This window comes from Nicotiana sylvestris, chromosome 6 (assembly GCF_000393655.2).
Source record: "Nicotiana sylvestris chromosome 6, ASM39365v2, whole genome shotgun sequence".
In the NCBI taxonomy this organism is placed as follows: domain Eukaryota; kingdom Viridiplantae; phylum Streptophyta; class Magnoliopsida; order Solanales; family Solanaceae; genus Nicotiana; species Nicotiana sylvestris.
The window spans coordinates 65,774,496-65,799,975 of record NC_091062.1 but is presented as its reverse complement, the minus strand read 5'-3'; the positions used below and the strand labels follow the sequence as shown (position 1 = coordinate 65,799,975).

The following is a 25,480-nucleotide window of genomic DNA, read 5'->3' as shown; positions in this document are numbered from 1 at the left end:
GACTGACTCTTCCATAAACAAAAAGATCTTAGGTTTTACTATAATCACCTTAACCAGAGTGAATACTAGCTTGACCAAAGATCTTACGCATCCTCGTTAGAAGGTATATTGATTCAATAATCTAGAACCACCATCTTGCATATTAAGTGATAGTTCTCTACATGCATTCATTGAGATGAGAAATCCTACTGAAATAAGATATATATAAATTACCCATATCTTTACCAGAATTAGAAAAATCTCACCTTAAATAAAACTCTTTTAATGACTACATTATGGATGCTATTGTATTTTTGTGTATGAAGGAGAGATTCTCAATTTATAGAGATACAAAACTTCTCCTCCAAGAAAAGAAATTTTCTAAATACAAAAGAGATCTATAATTTCCTTACAGGAAAAGCAAAATTTATTATGGTAAATATTTTACCCTTCCTTCTAGTAACTGGAAAATACAAATATGAAAAGAAAATTAGAACAAATTTCTAACAATTCTCCCTTTTTGACCTGAATTTTCTTGACAAAATTTGATCCACTTTCTTCACATAATCTTCATCACTGCTGCTTGCCATAATTAAAAATATGAATTGAGTTGAATTGGAACCTTATGCGTTAAAGTGAACACAAGTTAAAAGTATTGGAGCCCTGCGTTTAAAGTGAGTTGGGTTAAAAGTGGAGCCCTACGTTAAAAGTGAGTAGGGTTAAAAGTAGGAGTCCATGCGTTAAAAGTAAGCCCGACAATAAAAGTGGGGAGGATTAAAAACGAGTACTCATGCCTTAAATGTAAGCATGGGTTGAAAATAATTTTTGTTTTAAAGATGTAGCAACAAGAATGTTAAAAAAAATATGATTGCAAATTTATCAATAGCACTCTGGAAGGATTTTTTGGGTTTTTAAGCATTGATTTTGATATCATTTGTTGGGATCGAAATTAACAACACATCATGCGAAAGGTAGCAAAACAAATTTTGGCGACAATAAATCATATAACAAAGAAAAATAAACTAAAAGAGGCATAATACTTTGGTATGGTTTGTTCACTCGATCTACATATGGTTAAACTAATAATAAAGAAAAAACTATTGAAGGAAAAATCTTCCATAAACAAGGCTTTTTTAATGACTATACTATGAATGCTATTGTGTCTTTGTGTATGAAGGAGACATCTTGAATTTATAGAGGAACAAATCTTCTCCTCTAAGAAAAGAAATTTGTTAAATATGAAAAAGATCTATATTTTTCCTTGCAGTAAGAATAAAATTAATTATGATAAATATTTTACTGTTCATTCTAATAATAGTTAAATTTAAAAAATGGAAAGAAAATCCAACAAAATCGTAACGAAACAGTGGTTCAAAAAAACAAGTCATATGAGTAATCAGCCTATAATATCAAAAAAAAAAAAAAAAAAAAGGTATGGGCCCAGAGGCAGAAGGAGAATGAGAGGCAGGCAAGAAGTTGAAGCTAATGGCTTGAGACAAAAACCACACGATTCTCCCTATCGCATCTCCTTCTTTCAATTCATTCATTCATTCATTCCCTATGGGATAATAATACTCATTTTTGTGCAAATATTAAAAATCAAATTCCCAAGTAAAAAAACACCCATTATTGAAGATGAGAGGTTGCTGAATAGACAGTTTTGATAGATGATGGCAACTCTACCTGTGTGTTCAGCTACTGCTTCCTTTTCTTCCCATACGCAGGTAACGAATGTGTTTTTAATTTCTATATTTTTCGTTTGTGTTATTACTATTCAACTGATAAGATTATAATCTTTAATGAAAAATGACTTAACATGTGTATAATAGCAAGGGGAACGCAAACAAGTATTTTAATGCACTGTCAGATATGAATTAATAATTGAATTTAGGACTTCAAATTAGTGCTTCTACTTTTGTTAGTAAAATTTGTGGTTTAATGTACAATTAGTATCCTAGGCAAGCTAGTTCTTCACATAATGCTTTTGATAGTATGGAATTTCAAACACTGGGGACAGAAAGCTTCATTCATTCCCACTCTTGTTGTAGGAGTATTTCTTTTCCTTTTTCCAGATATCTAAACTTATGTTCCTGCAGATTCCTCCTATCTATGAGGGGTTGAGATCCTTCTCTTCCTGTTGGAAGACATACCAGATGAAATGCAATGTCATGGACCGGGTGTCTAATTCATTCCATCTGAGAATTGTTGATACTTCTGCTCTACCTAAGTCCGTAACTAGAGGAGAATTGGCTTCATTGAACTTGGATACAAGTTCCTTATCTGATGTGAAATCATATGCTATGGATGTTTTTAAGAATGGACAAAGTTATTTGAACAATTCACTTGATGGAACTAGCTCATCTGTTACATCAGCTCTTAGACAAGCAGTTGATCTAGTGATTAGTAAATTGCCATCAAAAACAGGGGAGTCGGCGGTGACAGCCTTGAAAGAAGCCTCTGGTAGAGTTGGTGTTCTTGCTGTTGATGCATTGAGACATATAATTCTCATTGTCGAGGATTCGGTATCACGATTTGTTGTCTATGCTTATGGGTCTGTAATGGAGATGCTTCCTCCAGAGATCCAGGATGTGCTAAATGTTTCGCTTCTCACTCCATTGCGACAGGTATGGGCTAGTGCTCTCACATTTGCTTCTTTATTTACAAATATTTCATGTTTCACAATTGTATAAAATTGTGATTGGCAGGGTTATGTTGCTCTGGAGGGTTTGGAGAGGAACCTTGGCATGGATCCAAGTGACCCCATTATTCCGTTTGTTCTTTTCCTTGGGGCATCAACCTCTTTTTGGTATGAGTACCCCTTCTATTCCTTATTTCATTGTTCCCTGTTATTTTCCTACCACAGGGAAAGCTCAGTTTAATTTCTACAGAAAGTTATATTGCTTATCAGATTTCTGCAGGGCTTTTTATTGGGTATTGACCTATGGTGGATATGCTGGAAATTTATCTCCCAAGTCAAGTTTTGAGCTTCTGAAAGGAGACAGGAATGCTCTACTCATTGATGTCCGACCTGAGGCAAGGCGCTCTCGTATTTTCTGCAGAATAGTTTGTGCCAAGATGTTCTGTGATCTTTGTTCTGCAATGTTTTTCCATTACATTTATCTTAGTAAATAATGTTCTGATTTGATACATGTGTACGTTGAGGGTAAAGACGAACAAATGTCCCTTATATCTTTCTTCTTCCTCTTGTATGCTTTTCTGAAGGATCTCAGAGAGAATGAAGGCATTCCTGATCTTCGACGTGCTGCTCGGTTTCGTTATGCCAATATAACACTACCTGAGGTTGGTCGATAATAATTTCTTTTGGCAGGAATGAGCTTTCTAATTCCAGGAGTCTGTCTTCTAATTGATAGCCCTCCTTTTTCTCTATATTGCTAAAATGTTTTCAGGTTGATGGATCATTAAGGAAGTTATTCAAGAGTGGAAGAGAACTTGATGACTACCTGCTAGCTGCTGTCATTAGGAACTTGAAGATTGTTCAAGTAAATAGATATGTTTTCAGAATTGCTTTTTTTTTTTTTTTTGCACAACTGCCTTTGTATTTGTTATAATTTTATCTCTTGAAGCACATCTCCCCATGTTTCTCTGTCCTTGCCAAAACTTGAGGAGTAAAAATTGCACAAAAGAGCCAATTGGCTTTATTTTTCTTGATCTAACGTGCATTTATTAATTTTTGCTCTTGTTTTCATACGTAAAGAACCTGTTTAGTGGTAAAAGATTCTTATGTTAACCTTACCCCGTTGACTTCTGATAACTTTTGTCGTATTTTGATTACCATCCATTGCCCACCCTATAGGACAGGTCTCAGGTTATAGTTATGGATGCTAATGGTAGTCGTTCCAAGGGCATTGCAAGGTCACTCCGGAAACTTGGAATAAAGGCAAGTATATTTTCTCAATGTCTATCTCCCCTGTACTTGTCATTAAAAATTACAGATAGCATAAGTAAGTCATGGATAATAATATAGTAAAGAAAGAGGCAACTGTATGGTCTATACATTTTACCTCTGCTACTTTTTAGTACCCTTATCAGTTAGAAAGATTGCAGGGATGGGGCCTACTTTGAGCTTGGGAAGCCTCAGATCTTTGTAGGTCTCTGTTGTAACCTAGCACAAGAGTAATTCTTTTTTTCTTTAAAAGCATGTATTTGCTCTTCTTTTGCCTGTTTTGTTTCAGTTATTGTAACTAACCTGATAACCCTTGCTTGGTTATTGCTAATAGAATGATTATTCAATTTGTGAACAATGGCATATAAGCAGGATAATAATTTTTCATGTGTTTCTAAGACATATAGTTACTTTTTACACACTAGGACTTGCTTATAGATGCAAGGACATGCACAGTTGGTTCTCAAGTGGTTGTAGTACATTGTGTGTTTAAAAGATTGCGATCTTACATGTTCTTCTAAAGCATGCCCGTTTTGTTGTTAATTGTGTTGCTTTTAATGTTACAGAGGCCATATTTGGTCCAAGGTGGCTTTCAGTCTTGGGTGAAAGAGGGCCTCGGCACCAAGGAGTTGAAACCTGAGACTGCATTGACAATCCTCAATGAGGTATCTGATATATTTCTCGACTTTTTTAAAGTGAGCCCTATGATTGCTGAGGCTGTACCAATCTCCCTGTTACATTGTCAAAAATACAAGATGTCTTGATAAAATGCCTATCATTTATACAGCAGTGAAGTCGTCACGCCTATACGTATGCTAATTGTCATGACAAGTCAGCTACTTCTCCAACACCATCAGATACAAACATATACTTTAAATTATCAACTCTCATCTCTTCCTTTCTAAACCAAGCATTCCAAAATAAGTGGATTTTGTCCAATATTTCTTGTCACCTCAATAGTATTCCAACTATTTATGAACAAGGAAATTGCCTGTCGACAATTTCATGACTTATGTCATGGGCTGCTTTCCAGACACGCCCCATGACCCCTTGGCCGCGCCCCATGGCGGCCTAGCAAGCCTCACAATGCCTAGCGCCATGGTTGGCCCCGCGGTCTTGGCTGCGCCAAGTGACAAGCGCGCATGCGCCTCTGTCGCCCCACCGATGCCTCTCGCCAGCGCCCAGGGCTGGCCAATGACAACAGCGCCGCGCGCCCTGACAATGCCGCGCGCGCAGATCCTGATGCCTTGCCAGCGCCCAGCTGCAGGCCCATTCCAGCAGCGCCTCGCGCACAGACCCTGATGCCAAGCACCAGTGCCCAGCCTCAGGCCAGCACATCAAGTGTCGCGCGCGCCCACAACAACGCGCGCGCAGACCCTGACCCGCAAGACAAAGATGCTGTCATCGGACTTAGTTTTACCTTGTAATAATCTAAGTCTTTTTCATTGTAATCATAGGCTAGTTTTCATCATTTCCATTTCAGTGTGCTTCTACAGCTTTATTAGGGCTAGTCTTGTCATGTTGGTTTATTTTTTTTAAGCATTATTAAGGGGGACCAAACAATCAAACATTTTCAAGCAAGCATTTTCTGGTGTCTCTCCCCCTCGACACCGCATCATTGTAATCATCATTTTCAGTCATCAATAAAATCATCATCATCATTCAAAACCCAATTCTCTCTCAGCTTCCGCAATTTGCTCACGACATTGGTTTTCCCGCACGGCACTAACAATCTAGTCTAGCGTGCGGCGAGGACCTCATTGGCGGACAGCAACCGCACTGACATCGGTTGCTTAGCCTTACGTTGCCCTTCCAAAGAACATCAGGAAGGCGTTGCGTAACAGTTGGTATCAGAGCCTAGGCTCGACATCGGACGAGGGAACATTTGCCATCATCACCATTTCTGACCATGGTGAATCATGGGGAGCGTCTAGCATCCCTAGAAGAGACGGTTGACCGATTACGACCCATCGTGGATACGGTGCCTGATCAAAACAACAACCTAGTGCAAAGGTTGGACGACCTGGACCGCCGAATGCGGCAGGCCGAAAATGACATTGCAAACATCAGTCGTGACTCTGACGACGACCGACAAACGGCAGCCATTGAAACTGCCAATATTCATGGCAAATTTGAGGACCTCCAACAGGAGCGTGCCAACGATTTAGCCCATCAGCAACATGAGGCAGACAGACTAACTGCCATGCAGCAAACCATAAACGACTTGACTGACAAGCTCAACGTTGTCAATGCTGCCTTACAGAGCCTACTTCGAGAAGGCAACCATCACATCAGGGGTGCAGCAGACCTCACCCCCATTCCACAAAAGCTTAAGATACCGGAGCCAAAGCCATACGACGGATCCCGGGATGCTAAAGAAGTGGAAAACTTCATCTTCGACATCGAACAATACTTCGATGCCGTGGGCCATTTGGAGGAATCCAAAAAGGTAGCGACTGCTGCCATGTATCTTCAGGGCGATGCCAAACTTTGGTGGCGGGTCAAATACGAAGCCATCAAGGCCGGTGAAGATACTCTTCAGACATGGGACGAATTGAAGGTAGCCATACGCCTGCAGTTCTTCCCCGAAAATGTGGAATACAATGCAAGGAGAAAGCTACGGGACCTCCGCCACACCAGATCAGTGAGGGAGTACGTGCGCGAATTCTCCGCACTCATGCTAAACATACGCGACATGGGGGACAAAGACAAACTCTTCGCATTCATAGAAGGTTTGAAACCTCATGCCCGTATGGAACTACAGCGACAACGGGTAGACACCCTGCCCAAGGCCATTCAAGCTGCAGAATGCCTTGGCGATTATCATTTGGGAACTCAGAACGACAGGCCCCAGCCGTCTGTCCGAGGGGGATTCAACGGGCACCATCCCAGCAATGGTGGCCCAAGCAAAAGTGGGGGAGATCGGAGTGCATCCAAAACTAAGACTCCTCCCTCCAACAGCAACAGTGCTGCATCCATCAACAACAATCAGGGGAGAAAGCCTCCCTCAGAATGCCGTCATTGCGGCGGGGCACATTGGAACAATGAATGCCCAAACATCAAGGTCAATGCTCATCAGACTGTCGAGGATGAGACAGATGCATCAGACACATCCGAAGACGACCAGGTAGGCGCCTTCAATGCAATTGTTGGCTCTATCCCACATGCCTTAGCGGGGACCAGTGCATGTCCTCCTAAGAAAACATCAGTCCCAATCACCAAGAAAGGGAAGGAAAAGATGGACGAGAGGACCTCCTAAGCAAGCGAGGACCCTAATGTTCGTCGAATTGAAAGTGAACGGCAAGCCCCTTCACGCATTGATAGACACGGGTGCCACCCATAACTACTTGTCATCAACGCAAGTAGAGCGCCTAGGTCTTGTGGTACAAAAGAGCAAAGGCCGCGTCAAGGCTATCAACTCACCACCTCAGACATTGGGTGGAACAGCTACAAATGTCCCAGTGAAACTTGGCCCATACAAAGGAAGCATCGACCTGCGCATCGCAATCATAGATGACTTCGACATCATAGTGGGTTTGGAGTTCATGAGGCAAACCAACACCATACCGGTACCATATGCCAACATGCTCCTGATGATGGGAGAAAACGGGGCCAAGCCCTGCACCATACCATGCTTTCCCATAAAGATGGCCGCTGAAAACATCTCGGCCATGCAGTTGGAGAAGGTAGTCAACAGACATGAACCTCAGGTTCAGGCTACCCTTCGCAGCAACAATCAGTCATCATGTCATCGGCCTCAAAAGACTGGTGACGCTCATCATCGTGTGAAGACTTGTCAGCCATGCCACAAGGACAAGTCGGATCACTCATCACAGCCGGGACCCTCGCAGCCATTACATGTCCCTCAGAGACCATGGGAAAGTGTTTCCCTCAGATTCATCACGGGATTGCCCCAAGTCGGCAATCTTGCATCCATCATGGTTGTCATAGATCAATTCTCAGACTATGCAACTTTCATAGCAGCCCCGCAAAACATCTCAGCAGAAGATACAGCTCGACTCTTCTTCTCGCACATTGTCAAACATTGGGGCCTGCCCAAAAACATTGTTAGTAGGCGCGACTCACGCTTCACTAGCAACTTTTGGACCCATCTCTTCAGGTGCTTTGGGTCAACATTGAGTCACAACACAGACATCCATCCACCATCGGATGGCCAGACAGACCGGTTCGATGACATGCTGGAGGAATATCTCCGCAACTTCGCAACCGGATCACAAAAGCATTGGGTGAAGCTCCTGGATGCTGCTCAACTGTGTTTCAATTCTCAAAAGAGCCATCATACAAACAAGAGCCCTTTTGAAATTGTTACCGGACAGCAACCGCTTCTCCCGCAAACGGTGAATGCATCAACCATGCCGAAATCTCCTCGAGCTGCCAACTTCTCGAGCGAATGGGAGCGCAACATGGAGATAGTGCGGAGCTATCTCATCAGGGCCCAAGAGCGGGCAAAAAGGTTCACCGAACAAAAGCTTTGCTTTGCCCAACATCAACCAGGGGACAAAGTAATGCTATGCATCCCAAAGCGGTTACTTGTTTGCAGAAAGGACCCATGACCCTCGCCTGCAACAAAAATACATCGGGCCCCTGCCCATTGAAAAACGCATTGGGAAGTCCACATACCAGGTAAAAACTCCATCCTGGTGGAAGATCCATCCAGTCTTCCATGTCAGCCGCATGAAATCATTGCTTCGCTACAACAGCAAGCTCACAGAGCAGAGGGGCGCAGACCTCCCATCCACCAACCATCAGAAACATCATCATCATCATCATCATAAGGCTCCGAGGACGGCGCCAACTCAGGTGGGGGAGAATGTCATGGGCTGCTTTCCAGACATGCCCCATGACCCCTTGGCCGCGCCCCATGGCGGCCTAGCAAGCCTCACAATGCCTAGCGCCATGGTCGGCCCCGTGGTCTTGGCTGCGCCAAGTGACAAGCGCGCATGTGCCTCTGTCGCCCCACCGATGCCTCTCGCCAGCGCCCAAGGGCTGGCCAATGACAACAGCGCCGCGCGCCCTGACAATGCCGCGCGCGCAGATCCTGATGCCTCGCCAGCGCCCAGCTGCAGGCCCATTCCAGCAGCGCCTCGCGCACAGACCCTGATGCCAAGCACCAGTGCCCAGCCTCAGGCCAGCACATCAAGTGTCGCGCGCGCCCACAGCAACGCGCGCGCAGACCCTGACCCGCAAGACAAAGATGCTGCCATCGGACTTAGTTTTTCCTTGTAATAATCTAAGTCCTTTTCATTGTAATCATAGGCTAGTTTTCATCATTTTCATTTCAGTGTGCTTCTACAGCTTTATTAGGGCTAGTCTTGTAATGTTGGTTTATTTTTTTTAAGCATTATTAAGGGGGACCAAACAATCAAACATTTTCAAGCAAGCATTTTCTGGTGTCTCTCCCCCTCGACACCGCATCATTGTAATCAGCATTTTCATTCATCAATAAAATCATCATCATCATTCAAAACCCAATTCTCTCTCAGCTTCCGCAATTTGCTCACGACATTGGTTTTCCCGCACGGCACTGACAATCTAGTCTAGCGTGCGGCGAGGACCTCATTGGCGGACAGCAACCGCACTGACATCGGTTGCTTAGCCTTACGTTGCCCTTCCAAAGAACATCAGGAAGGCGTTGCGTACCACTTATTGTGAAACAAGCACAGTGGCAGCTAATTCAGCAATCCACTTGCAGTGGAAAATGTTGTTCAGACTCTTCAATCTTATGAAAATAAACAGCGGGGTTGGGGGAGGGGGTTGGGGAGGAGGTGCTCCAGTCGCTTACAAGGCAACCAAAGTAAGAAGCTTTTCTCAGCCGTTTTCCCTTACAAACAGGTCACCACGGAATTTCTGTCATCAATATTTTTTCAAGGGGTTATTATTCGATTTTACCACAAAAAGTACAAAGTTGATCTTCCACAACGCGAAATGTTAATCAGTTTTTGGATATATTGAACTACCTTTCTTGCATATCCCATCTAAAATTTGTTTGTTGCTTCCCGTGGCACGTGGTAAGAATTTATTCATTTATACTATATGACCATCTTTGGGGGCTTCTGCTGCGATTTTTACTTTGAAATAGAATGAAGTTGAGGCAACCTGTCATGGCCTTTCTTTAAGGCAAAGTGATGAATACACAAGCAATTTGAATTCAAATAACCAAATTTATCTTTCAAGCAAAGGTGGGTAACTATTATCTAAAGTAACTGCTAAGAGATTCAACTAACTAGTAAGCAAATAATGATTGAAATGTTTTTGATGTTTTTGTCAAACAGGGAAAAGCCTAGGGTTGTTACCGTCACCTAGGTGTAAACCTAATGGGTAGAGTAAATCAATGCATGCTTGGTAGATCGGGGTTTGTTATGACTCTCAATACTCAAGTACCCACTCAATACCCCTCGGTTATAGAGTGATTATGTCAAATTGACTTTTTCAAGACCAAATGGATAGCAATCTAAACAATTGAATAAGACTCCAAGTTGGATTATCCCTATCTCTAGTTCAAATCCTTTAATCAAACTAATCAAAATTTCAACTAGTTCAATTTCTTGTTAGCCAAGTTTTCCTAAACTAAATCCATCTTTCTCAAGTAAGAATGAAGTCAAATAGGCATGAATCAATGTTTGCAACCATTAATTCTAAGTATATATAAACAAGGCTAAATAACATCCACCCAATCAATAACAAGCACTAATATTAAACACCCATAAGTTTTACTCACTAGGGTTGGATCACAACCCTAGAATAAATCTAGCTACTCATAATCATTGATATGAAAAAATGAAAAGACGAAGTAATTGAATACATGAAACTAGAATTAAAGAGTAAAATTAATGGGTCTTCTCTAGTTGTCGCTCCAAATTGCCCATAAAGGCTAAATATAACCGCTAGCAGCTGCTACGGTACAAAAGTTGCCATAAAAAAATGTTCCTCTTCTATTTATAGTGCTCTAAAATTTGCTGACAAAAATACCCTTCGGAGGATTCTGCGGCCTCACAATTACGTCTGTGGTCCGCACTTTGGGATTTTGCTCTTGCAGGTGCTTTCAGATGAAGAGATTCTGCGGCCGCGCATAAGCTTCTGCGGCTGCACATCAGCTTCTATGGCCGCACAATTTTGCTGCGGACCGTACTTTTGAGGATGCTTCAACTTGTTTAATTGCAATCTCTCCAATCTTTCAGTCTTCATCAGTGCAAACCTTAAGTGCGACCGCACTTTTTGGCCTGCGGGCTGCACCTCTGCCTGATACCCTTGAAGCTTCAGTTTCTCTTTTGCGGTCGCATATCATCTTCTGTGGGCCGCATTTGCTTTTGCGGCTGCAGAAGGAATTTTGCGGACCGCACTGTTCCTTGAACTTATCCTCTTGATTTTTTTGAGTTGGAATATCTTCTCTTTGAGTTAGACTTCTTGTTGAGCTCAAATTCTACAGCACACCTGCAATTCATGCATTTTCATTAGATTCGGAAGCAAAAATCACTACTTTCGGACTAAAAACTGAAGCAAGAAGGTACTAACAAGTGGTTAAAATCCACACTTATCACCCTCCCCCCACCCATACCCCCACCCTACCCTCGCCCCCACCCTACCCTCGCCCCCACCCTAAATAGATATATTATTAAGATTACTTTCTTTTCATGTTGTTGATAAAGTACTTTCTTTTTCATTTCAACAAAATGAGTATTTCTTTTCATGATTTAAAAAATGATTTTCTTTCATTTCAACAAAAAAAAAAAAAACCTTCTTTTCATGATGTAGAAAAAATATTTTCTTTCATTTCAAAAAAATGATGTAGTAAAAAGTATTTTCTTTTATTTTGACAAAATGAGTATTTTCTTTCAATTCAACACAATGAATATTTTCTTTTCATGTTGTAGAAAAAGTAGTTTCTTTTTCAACCAAAAAAAGAGGATTTTCTTTTGTAGTTGTGGAGCACAAATTTCAATGTTGTTTTTGCGTGAAAAAGTAAAGCAGCACATTAGTTCCTTTGAGTTTGAAAGAATTTTTTAAAAGAATAATTAAATTCTTGAAGGAAATAGAATGTTGAAAACATTGGGCATGTTGGGGAGGAGTAGGGATGGCAAGCGGTGCGGTGCGGTTGCGTGGCGAACCCGCATAAACCCGCGAAGATTTTAACCCGCCCCGCCCCGTGCAGCATTTTCACCCGCCCCACACACACCCGCGTCCACCGCCCCGCCCCGCATAAGTTTTTTATTTTATTTTATTTGCTTATTTCTATTTTATATTTTGGCTGAAATTTTCAGCTTAATCAACCAAAAATTTTAAAGTTTTTTTGTTGCTTATGTACTAATTCTTCAATTTAAAAAAAAAAAAAAGAATCTGTTGCTCATTGTGAAAAGCAGATGACCCCTTATGTATTAATTTAGTATTCATTGTAAAATAGTATTTACATTCCTATAATATTATTTCTAATATTCCTTGATGACTTGTGTATAACCCAATAATAAAACTAATTTGTTTGAGTCAGCTAAAAATTTTTGACTCTGAAAGAAGTTCAACGGGAAAGTTAAAAAAAAGTCTGCTCTGATCAAAAAAATATTAAGCACGGAGTATTATATTTGTCTTTCCGAAACAAAAGTCTATAAAAGACCATAACTTGAAGTTATCATCGAACTTAAAAAGAATAAGAAAGAAAATTTACTTAAACCCGCATGACCCGCAACCCGCCCCGCCCCACATCAATTTTTATGAAAAGGTATTTCAACCCGCCCCGCACCGCACCCGCATAATTGTAACCCACCCCGCCCCACATAGCCTTAAACCCGCACCGCCCCATTTGCCATCCCTAGGGAGGAGATGGGGGGAGGGGGAGAGCACAAGAAACATAGGGATTTGGGGTAACGGGGGGAGAAGAGTAGCATAAAAAATTATTTTCTTAAAAAATATTTTTTACTTTCTAACCAAATACTAGAATATATTTTTCGTAAAAAGTTTTTCACTCACCAACCAACCAAGGGAAAATAAGTGATAAAACCACTCATTTTCTAGAAAATCATTTTTTAGGAAAATATTTTCCTTCATACCAAACACACCCGATATGGCAAATTCTTTTCCTCTCTTTCTCCCCTCTGCCCGTGATAAAAGGTTTTAAACATACATTCTTTATCTCTCTTGGAGTATCATTTATTTAAGATTGTGAAACTATACAAATAAATTTTTCAACGTATTCAAGTTCCCTCTAAATCTTAGTAAGTTATATTTAATTTTTTTTTTTTGAATAATCTGAGTAAGTTTTTATTGGTAAGATGGATCTTATTTATAATATTTTTATGTGAAGAAAACTTTATGCGGTTAGGCTTCTAATTATATTTTGAATTTCACGAAAGATTGAAGTAGAAAGTTGAATTTAAGTTTTTTCCGTAGGAGTATAATGTTGTAAAAAATCTATTTAGTTTTGATGACTTTAGAGAACTATTTTTAATTTTTCATTTCCATGAAAGATATTGTTTTACCTTAATTTAGTTAAAAGAAACATCTATCTTATAGAATAATGTGGAAAGAACAGTCGTTCTCAAAGAATAGTTTACATCGGCATTAGTGCTCTCTGTCATTTTATAGGTAAATAGTGGATATATACCTACTCACTGGACTAGAATCATAAAGCTACTTCTTTTAAGTAACTGTCTTGGGCAGAAGGTGGTAATATTCCACATTCGGTTATTTTCAGGAAGCTGAGGCAATTTTTGAGGAAATCAGCCCGACACCGTTACAACTTGTTGGATACGGAGTGGTAATACTTTCTGAATGTGTAACATGCAATTTAAGTCTTATAAAGCATATCTGTTGTTTTTGTTTTCTCCTCTGTAGTGTTTTTCTGTTTATTTATTTCATCATATACAAGAGTTACAAGCAGAAGCTCTATAGTATCTCATCAATCAATTATACAGTAGAAATGTCTTGCACATTCAAAAAAACTAGGGAGGTCATCTGTATCTGGATCATTGATTTCTCCTTACCTTGAAATGCTCAGCAGTTCCTTTATTCCATAGGGATGACACTTTTGGCATGAGATTTCCCATGTTCTAGCTCCTTAGCCTTCTACTTCCATGCTTCTCGCTCCACATGAGTTCCTGGACATATTACGCCAATCAGGTTTCACAGCTGTGTTACAATATGGCTATGGATGAGCAAATGTTTCCCATCCTCCCATCTCCTATATATTAATTCCTAAGGCTTGAAAGTATTGCTCTAGAGATGCTTCATCTTCTTTTAGTGTAACTAAGGACATGCTATTCTCCAATTATGTACTTGTGGTCTTTTTTTTTTTTTTTTCCGAGAAAGGTAACAATTTGTATATATATCATTAGCACAAAGGCAGTGCTAGATGCCATATTTACAACCCAAAAGAGAATATCACAAAAGCAAGTGTCCTTGTTCTTCTTACAAAGATTCTGTAACTGCTAGCTCTTGGATAGATTTTGCATCATCTGGAAATTCCTCTTTATTCCAAAAGTGAAACAAAAGTAGACAATTCATTTTAATCTTTTTACCAGAACTGTATTTATCCTCAAAATATCTTGAATTTCTTTCCTTCCATATAGTCCACTATATGTTAGAAGGGACAATTTTCCATCTCTTCTTCTGTGCGATGATGTTGGCCAGGCTATTCCAACATGCCAACAGCTCCCTAGTTGATTCCTTTTATGTCCTCGTGGTTTCTCCTAATGAAATATCTCTTTTACTGCTATCACGGTCTTGGTTCTTGCATTCAAGCCCCATTTCTATTTACACTATGTTTGATTCAAGAAAGGGAAAGGGAGGGTACTGAGTCATGCTAATTTGATTCCCTTAAGGAAGTACTTCATCTTCCCCTCATGTTGTTTGGTATTGCCTGAAAAGTAAAAGTACTGCTTCCGTCTATTTATGAGGGTTGAATAAGTTAAAGTGGAAAGGTTCACTTCCTTCCATTTTTCTTCCCCTTCTCTTTTACTTCCATTATACAAATGAAACACCTGCTACCCTGCTTTCCCTCTTGCAACTATTCCTATTTTTACCCTATCGAAGGATAGAACTTATTCAATCAAGAATGATGGCTTTCTCCTAATGAAATATCTCTTTTACTCATCTTTTTCTGCTCCCACTTTGTCGAATATTGCTTTCCGACATACAAATTGGCTATCCTCACATAAACTTTTTGTTGGCCATATATATTTTTCGTCAAAAACTGTGAAGTAACGTATTTAGTGGATGTTATCTTATTTAGCTTGGTTTACGTACTTCCAATTGAACCTCATTTCATTTGTTTCAGCATAACCTTAGAGCGTCTGTTGATTGATTTTGGTTTAGTAATAAAGTTTAAAGCTTACGGTAAACGAAATAGATATTTTGTGCTTTTTTCCCTCAATGTTTACCGACCCTCATTCCTATCTTTGGTGATGCAAGATTTTGCGAACTCTTTCTGCTAACTTTATCGCACTTTTGGTTGCTTGCTTCACTAATTGGTGTGATGCGCTCTTGGCAGGGTTTGGTAGCAGCAGCATATGCATTGGGTGGTGAGTCTGCAATTTCTGCCAAAGTATTCTGATTCTGCAAATTTTCTTCATTGCAGCAATTTTGGATACACTTATTCCAGCAAATTAATGTTTATTGGAGAAGAACACAGGCTATTATTGAATTTCACTCTAGACATTCAAATTTGAAGAAATTAACGGTCAATGATTCTTGTATCTTCTTTTGGGGGGTAGTTGTATGCGATTTGCAAGTGTATCACATGATGTTTGTTCTCCAAACAGAAGACATTATGAATTTCTTCTTGCTTTTTATTCTCCAGAGTGGGAGAAGACACTACAATACATTGGAGTTTTTGGCCTATGTCAGGTAATGGTTCTTGGTTCAAATAAATTTTCTTTATGCTATAAAGAGAGAGAGAGAGTTTCCTATATCTGTTTGTACTAAAAACTAACTGAAATGAGAATTAACTTTTTCATACTTGATTTCTTTTAGTTGGAAAGCCAAACAACAATTTCATGATTATTGTCGAAGGACTAAATGCTTATTAAGCTGATACTTGATTTCCTAAACTCTGGATTTTTTATTTTTGTTTTTTGTTTTTAGACTTTATACCGTCGAGTTTCTTCTTACGAGGATTCAGAGGATTTTAAACAGGATATGAGGTAAAACACCTCTTCATTAACTTGAATTGCTGTCAAGTTCTATACTTTTACATAGTGTTACTTTATTTTATTTGTTCTTTGAGCCACCCTTTAAAGTTTTACTAAGCGTGGAACTAAAGGTTAAAGAACTAAAAGTTAAAGAACACCAAGTGAAGAAAAAGCTAATGCACTTATTTTCAGTTGGTCGACTAATAACATCAATTGATGTTATAAATGTGATGCTACTTTTGGCAACTCAATCACATTGAGCTTTCCATTAAGTACTGGGGTAGATTTAGATACCTCTTGGCTTATACATATATTTAAAATAAAATTACTTCCTGATTAAAAAAAAGTAGTTAGTAATTTACTTGAAAGGAGAAACAACTGTTCGATCTTAGGCATATGACAAACAACGCTTTGTGATAACTTATACAATGAGCTCCATTCTTATAGCCTTGGACTAACAACATAGCAGAAAATGATGATAACTCAAACATAGACTGTTTAGGATGACATCATAACAGTAGATCTTGATACGGATCAGATCAGAGGCGGATTTAGGATTTGTTGAACATGGGTGCACCACTAAAAAAATTGAAAAAAAAAGTATTAAGTGGGAATTGATCCGTGTTCCTCTAGGTTAATAATCCAATATTCAATCAAGTGCACCATTTAGTCTTTTTGGAACATGGGTGCCAACACATAATATTAGTAAATTCTAGAAAATACGTGCATAAAATACCTAGTTTGGCGGAAAGACCATGGGTTCACGTGCCCCATGATTTGGGCTATACATCCGCCCTTGGATCAGATGTGTTATCAGTTCCCATCATGGTTTTCTCCCATATCTGATTTTTATTATTGCACTATGTTGGATGCCATTGTCTTGTTGTAATTTCTACATGCTTGTGATATGATATATTTTACAATGTTGCATGTGTAAATTGTTTGCTTTGATGACATTAGACGGATGCTTACTGTGTTCTTTTTCCAGGCAACTTTTGGTCCCCGTTAGGCTAGGAGAACAGGCAATGACATGGGCAGTTGGCAAGTTGGAAACAAACCGTAGTCGTAATGGCCTACCAACTTCACCTTCTTCAACTGATGTCCAGAGCAGGGTGTTGCAAGCTGCTGCAAAGCATGAATCTCAACCAGAAAATGAAGAGCTTCAGGATCCGTCCCCTGAAACTGTGTCTTCCGTCAGTGAAAACGTTGATCTTTCTGAAGCATAGAACATTAAGTAGTTTTCAGCTAACTTTGAATAGTTCAATCGAATGATATTGCATGTTGCTGGAATCCGTTCTGTAGATTCAATTAAAGCACTGATATTATCGACCAAATAAACCGCACCTCAAATTTGTATAGTCAAGACCCTGATATTTTTTTTGTAATGAATATGTAATGATCTGCTGATTAACAGGAATGTCCCTATAAGGAACTCTGTATACCAGTCCCTTACAGGGCCTAAAACAAGTTAAGTGGGGATGAGTCTTTAAAAATTGACCCTGTTTCCTAAAGTATTTAGAAAATGACCCCCGGTCCCACGCACACTTATTATTTGTCCGGGATTTCTCTTTCAGATTGATAGGGTTTATGCTATATTTACTCTACTTATATTATTAATTGTTTACAAATTCTACTCGGTTGGCATGACTTCGTGATTTTTTAATTATTCATTTGACTCTATCATATTGGTATGACTTTGTTAATTGCATTTAACCTATTTATTAGATTGTTCACAAACTCTAATCCAATTGGCATGAGTTTGTTCTTGTTCAATTGTTCTCCAAATTCTATCAGATTGGCATGACTTTGTGTTATCTACAATTGACCTATTTGTTAAATTGTTCATCAAAGTCAACCCAATCTGCATAATTTTTTTGTGTTGTTCAACAAATTATTCTACAAAATTGTAGTTCCAATTTTGATTAAACCACCGCAAATCTGCTCTAAATGATCTCAACATTTTAAATAAAACCTCCAAATACCAACATAAAAGGTCCTCAATTACAAATTTAGTCAAATAACACCAAATTAAAAAGACCCATTTTGTCTTCTTCAACAATTTCTAAAGACCAACAATGAAATTTTGAGATTTTCTAAGTAAATCATTAAATCATGTTTGAATTAAAAATTTAAGCATAAAGTATCAATATTCATACTATTTTAACAAAAATCAATCATTAACTTCCAGCTTATACCCCCAACTAAAATTTAAAGCTCCTAATATTGAAAAACTAGAGAGTTCTTGGTGAATAAGAAGCCCATTTTTGTAGCAAAGTAAAAAAACGGTGGTAACATTTAAAGAACAATCCCTTAGGGGAACAATGGGTGCAATTTTGTGGTAAAAATGGCAACACTAGCCCACCCTGTATTTTAAACAGTGGCCCATCTAGTTTCAATCCGGATCGGTTGTTATGCCCCGACCTTGGGGGTGGGGATCGGTGCTCAACTGAAGTGACCAGTAAAGCAAATCCAACTGGTGCCTACTATCTAACGTTGCTCATGAATAATTTAAGTAGAAAAAGATATTTGACCTGGTGCCTACTATCTAACCTTACCCATGAATAATTTAAGTAGAAAAAGATATTTGAAGCAATCATATTTGATGAAGCAATCATATTTGAAGCAATTCAAGCAAATGAGTAGGAACTAGGACAAATCATATTTAGAGTATATGAGGAGTTTCATAGAATCTGATTCTATGAAAGGAGTCTAGCCAAACATACCTTATTCGAGCTTTCCTTAGGATCTCTATCATGTTCCACTACTCTTAGCAACTTCAATCTACATCAACATAGTTAATTGGATTATCATTAGTAAGAATTCTTATATTTTAGGCCTTTTAGGCATTTTGTCAAACACTGCATACTTGTCTACAACCTTCTACAATGGAGTTTCTTCATCTTACAACCAACTTCCATACCAACAATTTACCTACAATTGTTCTTAGGTAAACAACAACCTCTATTGGTACATGCATGCGCAACAATCTATTAAAAAAAATTAATATCTCAAAAAAAATATTTAAATTGATGTCTAGATTCATTCTTTTAATGAGTGTTTATTAGACAAATCAATTTAAATATATTTTAATATGTGTAAAAGTAAATTAGAATAACTTTAAATATAATATTTTATTAATATTGAATGGGTATCAAAATCAGTTATGTTTTTGTAACTTTGAAATTGACCAAAGATTGGTCTTGTATAACCGTTTCCTTAATGTCTAATTTGATAACTTTTCATTAATTTTTTGAGAATAACAGTTCTTTGGTCTTAAATGACTATAACGTTGATGGCATTGAATTCTTAATACATTTTAACGTTTCTTTCATTTCAGATTGTCTTCTTTGGACTATATATAGAGCTATCAACTTGTGTTCATTATAGTAGTGTGAAAAAAAGTTAAAACTTTTCTTCCCTATTCTTTTGTGTTGGGTTTTTCTTTTATACAATATTTGTTGTTTCTGCTCCTAGTTATACTAGAAGAGCTTGTTGAATCCTGGGGGATACGCCTAATAATATTCATCTCGATGTGGGCGAAATATCCTTATGGACAATGTCTTTGACACGCCTCAAACTAAACCTTTTATTCTCCATAATCATCCAATATTTTCCCAATAATCTTAAGGATATTTTCACGTTGTTGTTATGGAGAATAACACTGCTAATGTTATTGTTGATGCTACTATACCTGCTACACCAACTGTTTCTGTTGCTGTTCCATCGCCAATTACCTATGCCAAATATTTTCCTGATGTTTCGAAAATTGAGGTTTTTGGTGGAGATAACTTTAAGCGCTGGCAGGAACGCGTGCATTCTATTTTGGATATGCATGGAGTTGCTTTTGCACTTACTGATCCTAAGCCGATTGAAGCGACTTTCATTCAGATGGATCAATGGGTTCATGCTAATAAGGTATGTAGCATACTATAATTTTTACTCTTTCTAATGAATTATTCAATGTCTACGTTTCCTACAAGGAGGCAAAAGAAATCTGGGAGTCAATGATAACAAAGTACACTATTGAAGATGCTACTAAACAAAAGTTTGTAATTGGAAATTACTACAAGTGGGAGATGACGGAGGACAAGGACATAACTGCACAAATCAACGAATATCACAAGTTGATTGAAGAACTCAAATCTGAAGATATTTTTCTGCCCGAATAGTTTGTTGCTGGTATGCTAATAGAAAAACTTCCCAAATCTTGGAGTGACTACAAACAACAATTGAAACACAAACACAAGCAGTTGTCGCTGACTTGGTCAAGCACATTATAATTGAAAATACCAATCGCAAGCAGGTTGTTGCTGACAAAGGAAAGGAGATTGCTACAAAAGCCAACCTTGTGGAGGATAATAAGTGGCAGAACAAATCAAATAATAGGTATGATAAAAGAAATTGTTATAAGCCCAAAACCAACAATCAAACCTTCAAGAAAAAAGGCAATTGCTTTGTGTGTAGCAAACCTGGCCATTATGCTGCTCAATATCGGAAGAGGGTTGGAAATGACAATCCCGCTAAGGCTAAAGTAAATTTAACTTAAGCCAAAGCGGATGACATAATTGCTGCAATTGTTTCCCAAGTGAACCTTGTGGCCAATGTGAAAGATTGGGTGTTAGATTCGGGTGCCACTAGGCACATATGTGCTAACAAAAAAGACTTTGTGTCTTACACCCAAGTTGAGGAAGGAGAAGAGGTTGTATATCTTGGTGACTCAAGGACTACTCCAGTTCTTGGAAAAGGCAAAGTTCTTCTCAAACTCACATCTGGCAAAACTTTGGCATTGAATGACGTGTTGCATGTTCCTAGTATCCGATCCAATTTAGTCTCTATGGGATTATTAGGAAAAGTGGGGGTGAAGGTTTCTTTTGAATCTGATAAGGCCGTGTTGACCAAGAATAGTGTTGTATTCTGGCCCGGGCCCGGGCCTTCGTGGGCCAAACGGGCCGGGCTTCGTGGGCCTGGGCTCTGGCGGTCCCGGGCTTCGTGGGCTCAATGGGTGGAACCGGCCCGTGACGGGCCTAAGCCCACATGGTCCTGTGCTTAACGGGCCGGGCTCGTGGGCTTCGCGGGCCTAGCGATTTTTTTTTTAAAGGCAATTTCTTGGCTATATTAAAAATATATATGTAGTATATATGTAGATCTAATTATTAAAGTGCTTGACGAAAAAGAAAATAACAAAACAATAGTAAAACACTAAATTGTCATGCATAATATATTGTCTTGTAGTATATATATTGTATCTTATGTATATATATTCTCTTATATATTTTCTTGTAGTATATATATTGTATCTTATGTATATATATTCGCATAATATATTGTCTTGTAGTATATATATTGTATCTTATGTATATATATTCTCTTATATATTATATTGTAGCATAATATATTTTCTTGTAGTATATTATATTGTATCTTATGTATATATATTCTCTTATATATTTTCTTGTAGTATATATATTGTATCTTATGTATATATATTCGCATAATATATTTTCTTGTAGTATATATATTGTATCTTATGTATATATATTCGCATAATATATTGTCTTGTAGTATATATATTGTATCTTATGTATATATATTCTCTTATATATTTTCTTGTAGTATATATATTGTATCTTATGTATATATATTCGCTTATATATTTTCTTGTAGCATATATATTGTATCTTATGTATATATATTCGCATAATATATTTTCTTGTAGTATATATATTGTATCTTATGTATATATTGTAGCTTATAAATAATTCTAAGTAAAGAGCATGCCTATAGCACTGGTGTTACTAGAAGCATTATCCATTGAAATTGCCATTATTTTATCGCTAAAGCAAAAATATCTACAAATATCTGCAACAGTGTTAGCTATAAACTTACCTGTGTGACGCGAATTAATTATTCTATATGCAATTATGCGTTTTTGCATTATCCATTCCTCATCTATCCAATGACTTGTAACAGTTAGATAATCACAATCATTACCACTTCTACCAATATCAGTAGTAATAGAAATCCGATTAGGTATATGAGTAAATAAATACCGCAAATATTGTTCATATTCATGTTTGAATTTATAAATATCACTCTTAACTGTTGCGCGAGGCCAACCTTTATAAGTAGGATTAAAAACTCTTCTAATATAATGAACCCAATTAGGATTAGATGCAAAAGTATAAGGTAAGCACATAACAGTAATCATCTTTGCTAATTCTTCACGATCTCTATTTGGATCGTAATATAAAATACCTCCGGTGACAGTGTTAATTCCTGGTTGAACTAGATTTGAACCTGTACTAGGGTTAACCGCAGAATCTACACTTGTCCCCTCTAGTTGCGCTTTCATTTGAAAAAATCTAGCCTTATCTCTAGGGTGTGTTTTTATGTGCCTAGTCAAACTACCCGTGCCGCTACGGTCTCCAGTATATTTATGCACCATTAATTTCCCACAAGTTTTACACTTAGCCTTATTTTGTTCTCTTACTTGAGTAAAAAAATTCCAAACTAATGATGTTTCTAGGCGTTTAGCAGGTTCTCTATTAAAAGTAGGAGTTTCTACAGGTGGGTCGACCGGTGCATCAGTTGGGTTATTAAGAGGACTAGTAGGTGTATCATCTAAATCCGGTGCTTGGGTTTCATCATCATCCTCATTTTCCTCATTATTTTCTAAGATGGTTTCATTAGGATAAAGAGCATTCATAATTTCATCATCTAATCTTTCACCTGGTGCAACATTATGGTAAAATTCACTATCGGTAAATTGAAAACAAGGGTGATCACTATCAAGAATTACGGAAGGAGGAGGACGTCTAGGTTGGCGACTACTTTCAACTTGCTTATCTTTTCTAGGTCGGGGAGCCGGGGGAAGGGTAGTTGGTTGGCCACTACTTTCACCGGTTTTATCTTTTCCTTTACCAAACATTTTTTTCAAAGTAAATGCCATATTAATTATAATTATGCAAACTAAACCACACAAAAATATATTCTTAAAACGTAAGAGTTGAAACGAGTTTACCGGATTGCCGAACAACTTCTTGAAAATTGAAAATCGTTGAACACTTGAAAACTTCAATTCAACAACTTCACAATTTTTCACGAAATTTCAACAATAAATTAAGTAATTGTAGTAGAGAGATTGAGAGAGTTTGAGAGATATTGATGAATAAAAATGAAAGAATGAGGGGGTATTTATAGTTGAGAAATGGAGAAAAGTGTAATTATATAAAGTTTGGGGTTAAAATAAAGTTTGGGGGCCAAATGACCATTTTTTAAACTTAAAACGGTCATATTTTCAGCCCAAACGACTAGATTTTAAATATGGCCGTTGGAGAATTTTAATTTTAATTTTTTTTTAAATAGCCGTTGGGCCCGTTAGGCCCGTCTGACGGTCCCGGGCTAAACGGTCCCGGGCTCGTGGGCTAATGCTACAAGACCGGCCCGTCACGGGCTTCTCAGGACCACCAGGACCGGCCCACCAGGCCCGTTAGGACCGCAGGCCGGGTCCGGTCCGGTTCAGGCCCGGCCCACCATGCAGCCTTAACCAAGAATAATAATTTTGTTAGCAAGGGTTATTATAACCATGGATTGTTTGTACTCAATTTTATGAATGAAAATGCTAGTACTTCTGCTTACTTGATTGATTCTTTTAATTTATGGCATGCTAGAATAGGACATGTTAGTTTATTTTATATTAAGAAAATGCATTCCGAAGGTCTCATTTCGAATATTAATTATTTTTATATTGATAAGTGTGAAGTTTGTGCTGAAGCTAAACAAACTATGAAATCACGTGCTTCAGTATTTAGAGAATCTGAATTATTAAGTTTAATCCATAATGATTTAGGAGACTTAAAACAAACTATGACTAGAGAAGGAAAAAATATTATGTGACTTTTATAGACGATTTCTCTAGATATACAAAATTCTATTTGTTGAGAAATGAAGATGAAGCTTTTGATAAGTTTTTAATTTATAAATCTGAAGTAGAAAATCAATTGGATAAGAAAATCAAAAGAGTTAGATCCGATAGAGGTGGTGGATTTATTTTGTTGAATGATTATTGTGAGAAAGAAGGCATAATTCACGAGATAACTCCACCATATTCTCCACAATCAAATGGTGTAGCGGAAAGGAAAAATAAGACCTTAAAGGAAATGATGAATAACATGCTTGTTAGTTATGGTGCCCCGGATAATCTTTGGGGTGAAGCCATTTTATCTGCTTGTCATTTACAAAATAGAATTCCCTATAAGAAAACGGGTAAAACTCATTATGAGTTGTGGAAAGGGTATTCCCCTAATTTGAAATATTTGAAAGTGTGGGGGTGCCTTGCTAAAGTTATGTTACCAGGTCCTAAGAAAAAAAAAGGATTTAAGACATCTGATTGTATGTTTATTGGGTATGCTGAAAGTAGTGCGGTGTAAGCACGTGATTTTTGCCCTATATGAGAATTACTCCCAAAAAATTCAAAAATAAAATGATTTTTCTTTGGTGTACAATTTTGTGATATTTTGAAGAATTATTTGTATTTGTCTGTGCGTGTTTATTCGCTAAATTAATAAAAAATACAAAAATATGTCGCATTTTGCATGTAGGATTTAATTCTACAATTGTTAGTAATTAAAATTGTTTTACAAAAATTAAAAATTACAAAAATAGGCATCGTTTGCATTTTTAGCATTTAATGTCCAAATATACAATTTTATGCTTAATTAATACTTAATTGTGCGTTAATTGTTATTGGGAGTTAATTTGCGCCTTTATAACTTAATTTAGTTCTTAATAATAGTTTAAGTATTTTTATAATTTAGTTTTAGAAAAATAAAAGAAGAAAAGAGAGCGAAAATATAAAGAAAGTCGGAATTGGGCCTCTTCTTCAATTTCAAGCTATAGGCCCAAAAAATGGCCCAATCTTCCCTACGACCCAGTCCATTTCGAACTGGGTCGACCCAGTCCATTAACCCAACACCCCTTCTTCATTTTTGTCCAACACAAAACAAAACCAAAAAAAAAATTAAAAAAAAAAGTGAATTATCACTATTAATAGTTTTATTTTTTGTTTTTTATATATATAAAAAAAATCCGAAAATATTTTATTTTATTTATTATTTTTATTTTAAAAATATATATATATATATATATATAGTAATTTCGGAAATGATTTTAAAAAAATAAAAAATAAAAAAATAAAAAAATAAAAAAATGTAAAAGAATGTAGAAAATTTTAAAAAAAAGTAAAAAGTTTTAAAAAATTTAAAAGTAAAAGAAGGTTGGAATTAAAAAATAAATATAAAGATATCTGAAAATTTAAAAAATTTAAAGTAATTGAAAGTAGCATTTTTAAAAGAAAAAGAAAAGATAGTGGTTTATTTTTTAAAGAAAAGTTAAATAAAGTGAGATTCTCTTTTAAAAAAATAAAAAGTGGGATTTTAAATAAGATAAAGTAATTAAAGTT

General features: G+C 37.4%; 1 protein-coding gene across 2 annotated transcripts; it reads left to right on the top strand.

Moving 5' to 3' along the window:
• The first annotated feature begins 1,449 nt into the window (after positions 1–1,449).
• On the top strand, positions 1,450–17,543 carry LOC104218021 (uncharacterized). 2 transcript variants are annotated; one of them, XM_070150196.1, is made up of 13 exons: positions 1,450–1,703; positions 2,076–2,603; positions 2,685–2,785; positions 2,898–3,012; positions 3,202–3,279; positions 3,387–3,479; positions 3,794–3,877; positions 4,450–4,548; positions 13,587–13,649; positions 15,381–15,411; positions 15,690–15,736; positions 15,974–16,032; positions 17,009–17,543. In XM_070150196.1, exons 1-13 carry the CDS (start codon positions 1,647–1,649, stop codon positions 17,244–17,246), a joined length of 1,593 nt encoding a protein of 530 aa, XP_070006297.1. In that variant the 5' UTR covers positions 1,450–1,646; the 3' UTR covers positions 17,247–17,543. The 2 variants fall into 2 exon arrangements, with proteins under 2 accessions (XP_070006297.1, XP_070006298.1); XM_070150197.1 differs by lacking the exon at positions 13,587–13,649 and having other exon boundaries at positions 1,451–1,703.
• The last annotated feature ends 7,937 nt before the right edge of the window (positions 17,544–25,480 follow it).